The 11,096-nt window shown below is 46.1% G+C and overlaps 1 protein-coding gene across 1 annotated transcript in view; it reads left to right on the plus strand.

Moving 5' to 3' along the window:
* Positions 1-9,689, plus strand: part of FTO (FTO alpha-ketoglutarate dependent dioxygenase) — a 365,665-nt gene extending 355,976 nt beyond the window's left edge. The window contains exon 9 of the mRNA XM_012772616.2: positions 7,355-9,689. Coding sequence (XP_012628070.1) covers positions 7,355-7,508 — 154 coding nt within the window. The 3' untranslated portion in view covers positions 7,509-9,689. The remainder of the gene's footprint in view (positions 1-7,354) is intronic.
* The last annotated feature ends 1,407 nt before the right edge of the window (positions 9,690-11,096 follow it).

The raw sequence follows: 11,096 nt of genomic DNA on the forward strand, positions 1-11,096 counted from the left end.
AATTCTTGACCAAGACCCAGGCAGCGCTGGGTTAGAATCCACGCTGATTAGAATAAAGATTTCTTGAAAAATGGCTGGTTATTCATGTGACTTGATGGCATTTTGTTGCCATCCAAAAGCATTTTTGGCATAGTTGGTAGTCAAAGCATTTGTAAGGCACCTAACCAGGCTATCTTATTTTAGACTTCTCACTTCTTCCTAGAAATGAGAGGCCCCAAAGTAGATGTGTAGACAAGTAGAAATTAAGTCAAGCCCAGCTTCACAAGTGGTCATGGTTGAAAAACACTACCTGCTAAAAAGGTATATTGACCTGACCAAAAAAAAAAAAAAAATCTGACCCGTGGGCAAAAGTTTGGCTTTTCCTCACTCTCTGATGTATGTTGACTTTACTGATCTGAAAACATTAACATGCGGTACAGAGGCAGAAGGTTAAAAGCCTTTCAAAGAGAAAGTGAACGTGTCCTTTGTTGAAACTCATTCAGGAATTGGTTTGCTTAGTGGTTGTGTAGCAGGTAAACTGAGTCATGCAAAGTGGGCAAGCTGATGTTATAAAACCACCTGGGTCAGAGAAGACGGTTACAATAGATATAAGCATGACAAGCTGACTATTTATTTGTAAAACTGCCCACGGTGCAATGATAGCACTAACAAAAGTCCAAGAAGACAAATTATAAATTCATTAACGTATCCTTCTCTTTGCAGAGGATTTAGAGTGTGAATATTTAGAGTAACATTATTTAGAGTAACATTATTATTAACTGGACCGCCTACTCTTCTCACCTCTGACTAAAACAGGTTATTTGGAGCAAAGCATAGTGAGCCTATGAAAAACAGTACAATGGCACGGCTGCCAACATGAGGTCAGGTTTTAAATGTAGCGTTTAAGGCAGACACCCTGGAAAGTCAAAGTTACATGTGAAAATCCCTTAAATGTGTACATCAGGTATTCCCAGGGATTCAGATACCATGTTATATGAACAATACTTGTCTTTAAATACTGGACTCGTTGTGTGGCAAGGTGCTTTGACTATAAAGAGCCTGAGCTGAGCAGAGAACATCAGGGTCCATGGTGGTCTCATGCTCCCTCCAAAGAATAAAACTATCAAGGGGATCGTTGGCACTTTCCATCTTTATTTCTCACTTTTTTCATGCAATCCTGGCAGTTGGGTTTTACAGGTTACTGTGGACTTGATGTCACACTAGTGTTTTCTGCCTGAGGCCTCTTAACCCTTGATACTGGCCTGTATTGTTTGAGAGACTCCATGACGACAAGGCTGGTACCCACCAGCCTCCTGGTTAACATCAGCTCAGTGACTGGCAGCTCCTTACTGGAAAGTAAAATTCTAGAAGGACACTCCGGCTCGAAGAAGAGTACACGTTTTTAGTCACCGGGTGGGTACTTCCTGATGAAGTCGTTAACCTGCTGTAGTCTTTAGAAGGGTGATTTCTTTCATTTTTATTTATGAGCGTTACAAGCCCTTCTGGCCAATGTCGCATGATCAGCTATGTTTTTAAAATAGGACTTGTATCATACAAGAAAAGGGATATTGAGGCATAATTATACATTTATGTGGTACTTTACATATTTTAGAGGGCTTTTATATACATCATTTGATTTTATCATCACATAACCCAGTGGAGCAGAGAAGCATTAACTTCACTGTGATAGTTGCGGAAACGAAGAGGTTGAGGTATTTTTCTTAAGGTCACCCAGGGAATATAATTAGAGATAGTTTATGCCCTTAGCAGCTGGACATGTATCTTTTATTTCTAGAGACTACAGAAGCTCATGCTGTAAGAACCTGGAAGTCATTCAAATGAAAAGAAGAAAAATAAGTTTTGTTGTCCACCTGCCATAATATTATAACATATAACAGTCCTTCTAGAAACTAGAAAACATTTGCTTCCTTATTTCCCCTGAAATGGTTTAGAATGTCCTGAATATCTAAATTTGACAAGAATAGCTAAATAGTCGATGGACAGGATCCATTTTAGTCCAAATGGAAATCCATAAAAAAGATGGAGTGTAGTGAAAAGGGCAGCTAGCCAGATGTCCAGGAGTCTGCCCCAGCCCGAGCTCCTGTCGTGGTTGGGGAAGACAGCCCTTGCTCAAAATAGGCATCAAAGGACCTGCCTCTGCCATCTCTCCCAGGCTGTTGTGAAAGTAAAAGACAGTGCTGTGTGTCAGAATTCTCCGGGACGCTTAAACACAGTACAAACCGTAATTGTTATTTTAATCAGGAGTTGCTCTCTTTCCCATTAGAGAATTCTCTTTCAGGGGTTCATTTCTCTTATCTCTTCAATGGCCTGGGCTTGGTAATATTTCTCCATCAAGTTCTAGTTTGTGTGTCTATGCTTGCTTATCCTGATGAATCTTTTAGCAGAAACCATTTCTCCTGAAGTCTTGCATTATCATTTCATTGAGAGTAATGGAAATGTTACCTGTCCTTCTTTATTTGTTGCAGAATTTAGGGACAAGGAAGAAGACCGTATATGTTTTCTTAAAATCAATGGCCAGCACATTACAGTAAAACCTATTGATTAAAAACACAAAGTATAATGTTAGTCATTTAGTCTGTGAAGTGATGCAATAAGGGAAGAAATTTATCCTTTGACTTTTGCATTAACCTTTTATTGACTGCTTGCATACCCATAATTAACACACACTTTAGCTAAAGTGGTTAATTTTAGCATGGCGGCCCCCGTTCGCTAATGTAGCTGCAAGTCCGATCATCCAAATGCAAGTGCAGCCCTGGGGAAATCAGCGGGGCAGGGAGGCCCCGTGTGAGTTACACCTTGGGGGTGGGGACCTCTGGACAATCTGCTAACAGCCAGCCAGCGTGACACCTGTCAGTTGCTTCCTGTTACATCACTAGGTCATCCATGGAGATCCGTTTCGAAGTCGCAGAGAGTTTGAGGGGGTGGCTGATAGAGTTCTTGGAGTCAGAATAATGTGGATTTAGGGGAGAGAGAAAGAGAGAGATGAAGTGTATATATATATATATATGTATTATTTTTCCTTGCTCCCTTTGAACTGCTTCATGAAATGGGGCAGTATTTTCTGAATACGTCCAAGTTTATTTGCTAACCCAAGATGCATTGAAAAAATAGGGGTTTTCTTTAGAATAGGATTAGAGAGGACAAGATTGAAAGGGGAAACTAACTTTCTCACAGTTTAGCTGGGTTCAGGTAGGACTTGGGAATGACACTGAGTTAAGGGAATCTTTTTTAATTTTCTTTGATTAGCAAGATCATCCATTTCTAGTCATAAAAACTGGCTTATTTTCATGCAAAGGCCAGTGGCACTAGCAGTCCCCTTGTTTTCTGGGTAGAAATTTGTCCCAAATAGAAATACTGTTTGAACCAAAACCAAACTCCATTGCTCTCATGCTTTCATGTCCAGGTGGTCTCTGCACACTCTACACTGAATCAGTCAACAGCGATGTCCCCGATTGGGGAGAGGACCGTCTGTGTCCACATGACACAGGCAGTGTGGCAGTGGATGTTGTGAAAGGCAGGAAGTAACTGAGACATAGGAAGCATGGCCAGCATGTCAGCATGGCCAGCATGTCAGCTAGGATTCTTTGGGTTGCAAGCAACAGGAAAACCTAACTCAAACAAAAAAGGTGTATGAAACCGACTAGACTAAGCGTAGCCAGCTTCAAGTAAGGCTTGACCCAGCTACTCAAACAGTGTCGCCCAGGCCTGAGCCCCTTGCTGCATGACAGCAAAATGATGATGGCAGCTCCGCGTCGCACATAGGATAATGGTTCACAGACCAGGAGAGAAGAAAGTCTTTTCTTGTAGCTCCCGTACCAGCCTCTTGATTTTGCCCCAGATTGGGTCATGTGCCTCCCCCTAAACCACTCCCTGTGGCTGGAAGAGGGTTCAGTGCTGACCAGCGAGGGTCATTCAGGGCTCTCCCCAGGCTATAGAGGTGGAGCCAGTCCCCCCAAAACGAAGTCACAGAGCATGGGAAAGGGACGAATTTCCCATAGGTAAATTAGAATCCTGCTCGTGGGAGTTATGGGAATAGATATCAGACAACAAAAGTCCACCACAATCAGTGTTCCTGAAATAGTTCTTAAAACAACTTGGGACCCCTTTATTTTGCAAGGGACTGTAGAGTATGTGCTACACATGCCAAATCAATCTCAAACAACCACCATTTAGAAGGCCCGACAACAGTGCCTTTTATTAATGCTAGGTCTTCAGGAACAACTGCCGATCCTTTCTGAATCTGAATGTTCTAGCCTGTCCCTGGAAAGCTGTAGCAGCTGAATACATAAGCATCAGGGTCCTGGAATGTCACAGTGTGATGGCGTTCAGCTGTAGGCTCAGCTTGATTCAAGCCAGAGAGAGCTGCGCCTGTATCTCCAGTGCTTCCCCCAGAAAGAATCCGTCCGGCTGCCCACCCAGTCAGTGCGGGGGGAGGAGACTGCCCGGCTGTGACAGGCAGCACTCTTGTTGGCATCTCCCTTCTGTCACTGGGACTCACAGTAGAAGTGACAATAGTGAAAATGTTTAATATTTATTGAGCACTTGCTATGTGCCAGGCAGTGTCCTAAGTACTTTCTCTGTGTTAATTCATTCAATCTTCACATCAACCCCATAAGTAAGGTACTGTTGTTATCATCATCATCATCATCACTACTTGACAGACAAGAAACGGGGGGTCAGCAAGGTAAAGGGACCTGCCCAAGATGTCATGCCCTTGGAAAGTAGCAGCACCACGAGTCCAGAGAACACACTCTTAACCACTGCACTGCAATCCCTCTCCCTCACCGTCTTCGGAAACTGAGACCCAAGAAAACAGAATGAGTGACGTGAGCAAGAGAAGTGAACACCTAGCGGGGACGTGCCTTCAAGTAACTCCCAACCTTGTATTTTTCAGTTCGACAGTCTGGCACGATGCTGACTCAGACGATATAATTTGAGTTGGGGGTGCCTGTCCTTTCCCATCACCTCCAACAAAGAGCCGTCTTCTGGGCCCTGTCTCTGTTTGAAATCAGCAAGGGCACTGGGCATTAAAGGAAAGGTTTTGAAGCAATCTTGAAATCTTTGAATCAAGGCTCTGAAGAAGCCCAGCAAAGGGTTCTACTCCCAGCCCAGGCGGAGCAGCGAACACACGCAGCTCCTCGCCTATCAGGGCCTGTGTCCAAAGGGGCTGGTGCCACACCAGCCGGCCCTCTGATGAGAAGAACAATGGCAGAGCACCGTGCAACAACAGCTTTGTGCAACACACACTACCTGTTTAAAAAAAAAAAAAAAAAAAAAACAGCTTTGCCCAAAAGAAAAGCCAGCGGACTTGGGAAGCTTGTACAATGCAGCATTAAGCAAACCTCTGCAGCAGGTTTGAATATTTTTAATACACTTTCTCAAAGTGAGGAGGCAAAACCCATTTGACAGGTGAAAAAGCATCTCTATTGACTTTTTACAAACCATATGATATTCTAGGTGGATCGACACTTATCATAGCCCTTTAATCTGCCAGCCAGGATAATGTGCGCACGGATAATTTATCCACTGTGAGATTGAAATGCTCAATTTGGAATTACTTTCCCTACCCAGTAAATTGAGCATTACTCTAGGATTCCGAGGCAGAGAGAAAGCACAATTTAAAAAGCCTTGCAGAGTTCCTTTGTAATTAGTCGCAGCTTCCCTTGAATATTAATTTCCCCCTCATCCCTTTCAAGTGGTTTAGAGACCGTCTCTAGAACTGCGGCAATGCACCCTCGGAACCACGGCAGCAAGCGACAGTCTCAAGCACCTATTATTAAGTAGTCTGCAGAACACGCCCTCTGTTCTTCAGTGCAGAGTGTCGCTTATCAGAGCAAACAGTTTAATATTTATGCTAAGAGGATTGTCAAAAGCAGCTTCTGTTGCTTTAATTCTTGTTTTAAATAAATAATGAGAACATTTAAACACATTACTCTTCTTGGGGCCCCGAGGTCAGCTAATCTTATTATTTATGAAGTGATGTGCTACATAATAGTACTTAGTGCATGTTAACAGACGCTATTATCAGGGCCTGGTGCGGAGAGCTGAAGATATATTGGAATGTTATGTGTAATGTACGATGGATTGAGTGCATAGGATGCCGGTATAGCAATTAACCACATGCGAAAATAGGTGTAAAGTTGAAGTATGTTTTCCCGTGGGGATTCCTTTGCCATTAATAATTCCCCAGAGAAGAAGATGTCTTTGAGTTAGGAACCTACTCTCCCGGCCTGGAAATGGGGCCGGGATAGTCCATCGTTTGATCTATTTGTGGTCATTCCTACACAGGCAAAAGACGAATAATGGCTCCGACCAGTTTTTAATTGATACAGAGAAAGATGCAGAGAGGGCGTGGGTGGGAGGGACCGTGTGCCTCTTCCCAATGTACTCAGGGTACTTGTTTTTTGGTGCACACACTTTCCCTGCCGTGTGCTCCAAGAGCGTAGAGAAATTGTTCATTCTTTATTGCAATTTGGTTTCTTCTCTCTGATCTTCATTTTTCAGATAAATAAAGCTAAAGCCACTGAGCTTTCCCAGACCACTTTTAAATAAGCCGGCCTCTCTGAGAGGTAGATGCGAAGGTGTGATAATGTTGCCCCAATTTTTTTCCTATGAGGCTATAATTTAGCTGCATATGATAATTAATTTCCCTACTATTGATGAATAATCCATTTAATAAAAACCGTGATTTAAGTGTTTTCCTTAGGGACTAACTCTTGCTAGCCTCTTAATTTAATTTTGTGGAAGTTTTCCCCACCTCTTCATCAGCGGAAATGATTATTAACCTCTATTTGCATATATCCTTATAAATCGGTCTCTCCTTGGAGTGCCTTTTTCCGAGCACAGCAAGCTGGGACACTTGTAAATCTCCAGGATCTCCAAAGTCAATCCTGGTCTGTAATATTGTTTAATCTATTCTTGGACGTTTTAATGCAGTAAATTCAATTTAATCTTTCCCAGTAATCTAGTAATACATCGAAATCCCACAAACATTCAAATCTGATAATGGCTTAATCACACACTTTAAATAACAGTTGAGATAATGAAAAAATAATTCACCATTTTAAAGGCAGAGTAACTGAATTTCCCCGATGATTGGCTTCTGCAAAGCCACTGGAGATAATGCAAGTCTGGGGATTGAAAAAAACAGCAAGTCCCAGCACCATGAAGGAACAATTCTTCTTTCTTGTAAATACCTGCTTTCTGCCTTGCAAACTCGCTCCCACCATCACCACACCCTGCACCGCAGAGGATTGTTCTTGAAGCAGTGGCCAGTGTGGCTCCAGTGTCCCATGGGCCCGAGTCTTCTAGGAGTTTCCTCCCATGGATTAATTACCCATTCTTCCTCTTCCAGGTGCCAGTGTCGAATTGCCCGAACGCTGCCCGTGGATCAGAAGCCAGAATGCCGGCCATACTGGGAAAAGGAGGACCCTTCGATGCCTCTGCCGTTCGATCTCACAGACGTTGTCTCAGAACTCAGAGGTCAGCTCCTGGAAGCCAAGCCCTAGAAGGAGCACAAGTCTTAGGTGGAGGAGAAGAATATGTCTTTGGCTTTTCTCCTGCAACCTTGTCATGGGCTTGGGTGAGGGCGGTGTAGACTTCTCTTGGTCCTTAGATTGTGGCACCTGGGTCCCAGTTGGAAACAGCCAGGGAATGGAGCCCGTGAATTTTTAACTGTTTAAATATGGCACAGTCTTATAGTCTGATTTGGTATTACACAAGAATTTTCCTCCAAAAACACTTCCCCACTTGGATTTTTTAATGTGAGCCAGTCAGCCACCAAGGGCCAAGGAAAGCCACAGGGATGAGCCCAGCGCGTGACAAAACCTAACCTACCTTCCTCCTTCCCAAGCTTTTTCAGAGACTCTAGAGTGGACCAGTCATCTGGGGAAAGACAGAACTAGGAACATCCATCCCAGCTTCTCACCACACCCTCTAGAAGCCGCGCTGTGCAATGGTAGCCACTAGCTAGCTGTGGCTACTTAAATTTAAATTCAGTTTCAGTTTTAATTAAAAATTCTGTTCCTCGGTTGTCCTAGCCACATTTCAAGTGCTTAATAGCCACATATAGCTAGTGACGACCATATTGGACAGCACAGATGTAGAAAAGTTTCATCATGATAGAAAGTTCTGTTAGACAATGCTTCTATAAAAAGTCTGAAAGCAGGAATTCTTTTTCCCAATTCTCTCTCTCTCTCTCTCTCTTTTTTTTTATTCACTTAGCCTTGACTTGAAACTCTTCTTTTCCAATTCTCTATACTCTCTATCCCTGTAGGAGAAACTAAAAGAGAAATAGCTCACGGAAGAGCAGCCTCTTTCCCTTCTCTAAGATGTGCCTGAGTCTCAGTGTGAGTTAGGAATCCTACACTGTGCACACAGGAATAAGGCGGAGTTGACAATTCAAATAAAGTCGGTGTCCTGTCTTTAGGGGGTTCCCAGATCTAATGAAAGAGGCAGCCCCCTTTCCGTTGCTCCGTGGATTTAACCAGCACAGTATAGTTTTTCTATAAATGCCCCATTCACATGTGATGACGGCTGGACTCGAGGCTTAGAGAGCCCAGTGCCCCACCCTGGTGACATTGGGACGTCGGAGAGACAATGGAGATTAGAAGTTAAAATCTGGGCTCTGGCTTTAGAGCGCCTGGATGAAGACTCCCACTAGCTTCTGTGACCTTTGACACGTTGTTGTTCCTCAGTTTCCTCATCTGCATAATGGGGCTACACTAAAGGCACCAACTCCCAAGGTGAAGTTTAAGTGAGGTGATCTAGTACAGACTTAGAACCCTTTCTGGCACGTAATTAAATGCCCAGTGAATATTAGTGTTATTATATACCAGTACGCTGACCTGGGTGTAGATGTTTTCTTCTTTTCTCAATCCCTGTGCCAGTTTTGGTGCCATTCACACATCTCCCCCTTTCTGGCCTGGCTCCTGTCCCTTGGTATCCCCAGAAATCTTGAGAATGGTGAGCCCCTCCCCCGGCCTGTTGCCTTCTCTTGTAACTATTCTCAGTAGTTCAGCAGCTGAAGAGCCTGTGCCCACTGACAGGTGCGCTGAGACCAAACCCTTTCCTGCCATCAGAATCTCAGTGGTTCAAGGTACGCGCCCATCGCCAGGGAGGTGACAGCCACAGAAAAGTCGTGTTCCACAAAGCAGCCAGGGCCCCATCCTGTTGACACTCGAGTCTCTCAGACCTTGGATTAACTCCCTGATGTCTTTGGACCTCGATTTCCTCATCAGTAAGAGAGAGGTGAGGCCCTACCTCACAGGGTTGTTACAGAGATGAAATGACATAGGTAAGGGGCGAGCGGCGCGTGGAAATCACAGGTTGGGCACCCACAGGCCATCCAGCCCAGTGTGTCGTTTAACCCCCAGGATGTCTGTTCTTTGTCGTATTTCAGTAGGTGCCAGTATTGAAAAATTGGGAGAGTTCACATAAAATGTAAACGTGCGTGTTCTCTTTAGAATCCGGAACACCTAGCAGTCCTAGGCCTCCGTCTTAGCGTGGCCACGCGCCGAGTAGCGTCTTCCTGCTCCGAGGTGGGGCGCGGACCCTCCTCCGTTTGCCCCGGCGCTGCCACTCCCCCGTGCCGCTTCCCGCAGACCTGACCGCTCCGCCCTGCGTGTCCGCGCTCTGCGAACCTGCTTGCTCGCACCCCTGCAGTAGAAATAAATCATGTGTAGCGCTCACCTCCGTGTCTGCGTATCACTCTCCAACTGCATTCACGCACAGCTTGTACCACTGTCGTGTGCATCAGAAAGTGTTCCCACACAATAAAGACATTAAAAGGATGAGATAAGAAACCGAGAGAGGTTCTGCTGATTTCTTCCTTGCCCAGCAGTGGATGGGCCAGGTGGAGCCAGGTGACCAACAGCAAGGTTGGAGAAGCCGCTACCTTAAGTGAGTCCAAAAGATGAGATCGCGTTTTCTCAGAAGACCTGGTGGCCTCCCGTGAGCATGAGCGCCGTGTGTCTGAGGATCACATGTGCTCTCCGGGGAGGTTTCAGGTGGGAAGAAGAAGGAGGAGGGCAAGAGACAATAAAAAGGCGGCTGGTGGGGCAGTGACAATCCACTCACATCCTGCAAGGTCAAGGGAAGGCCCGTTTGTCCCCTGCGAACGGGGCAAGGACGTCACTGGGAACACTGGTCCAGAAATTGCCCCCTCCCCCCACGTGTGTGGCCGAGGGGCCAGGGCAGCCTTGATCCTGGGATGGCCTGGCATGGGCGGCAGCCCCCACCTGCGTTCCTGCCACGCTTCCCTGCAGTCGCCTCAGGTCCCTGCTATCCTGAGAAAAGTGACCTAAGACATCCCTCTGCACCCAGGCACCGGTGACCTCCCTCTCTTCCTCCCTCCTGCAAACCTTTCCTGGCGCCTACTGCAGCTCAGATCCAAGGACAGATCACAGCCCTCAAGGGGCTCCCCGGCCAGTGGGCGCCCAGGGGTATGCAGTGGCCAAAACAGGCACTTACCCCGCCGTGGGGAAACAGATAGCACCCAGCAAATAAATGACGAGATCATTTTGTATGGCGGTAAGTGCCAGGACGGGAACCAACTGGGTGAGGGGCCAAGGGACCTAGATCAGGAGAATGGAGGTGGAAGGAAGAGATTTCCAGGACAGGGATAGGGGGGCCGAGGCAGGAGAGCGCTTGGTAGGGGTGCCCAAGGAAGAGAAAGGGCCCAGTGGCCAGAGCAGAGACGGCAAGGAGCAGGTAGGGCAGCTGCAGCCGCAGAGCAGCCCTCGGGATTCGGTTCAGGAGCCCCAAGAAACACAGAAAGGTTTTACACAGGAAGGACGGGGGTAACTTGATAAGATATTTTCATGCTTTAGACTCTGGCTCCTGTCTGGATTCCAAAAGGGGGTCTTCGAGAGAGCAGATGGCTCAGTCCGAAGGAGCAGCTTTCCAGCTGGAAACGCCCCCCTCGTGGGGAAGGTGGGCACCATGGCCCGCGAGCCCCGCAGGTGCCTCCGTTTGCAGCGTGCGGTCGGTCTAGGCAGCACCCCTGCGCCCGGCAGCATCCATTCCCAGAGAGCTTTCTAGACATAAAAGAAAAGAGCAGGGTCGTGGCATCGCTTGTGACACAATTTTAGTAATAA

Source organism: Microcebus murinus, chromosome 20 (assembly GCF_040939455.1).
Source record: "Microcebus murinus isolate Inina chromosome 20, M.murinus_Inina_mat1.0, whole genome shotgun sequence".
In the NCBI taxonomy this organism is placed as follows: Eukaryota; Metazoa; Chordata; class Mammalia; order Primates; family Cheirogaleidae; genus Microcebus; species Microcebus murinus.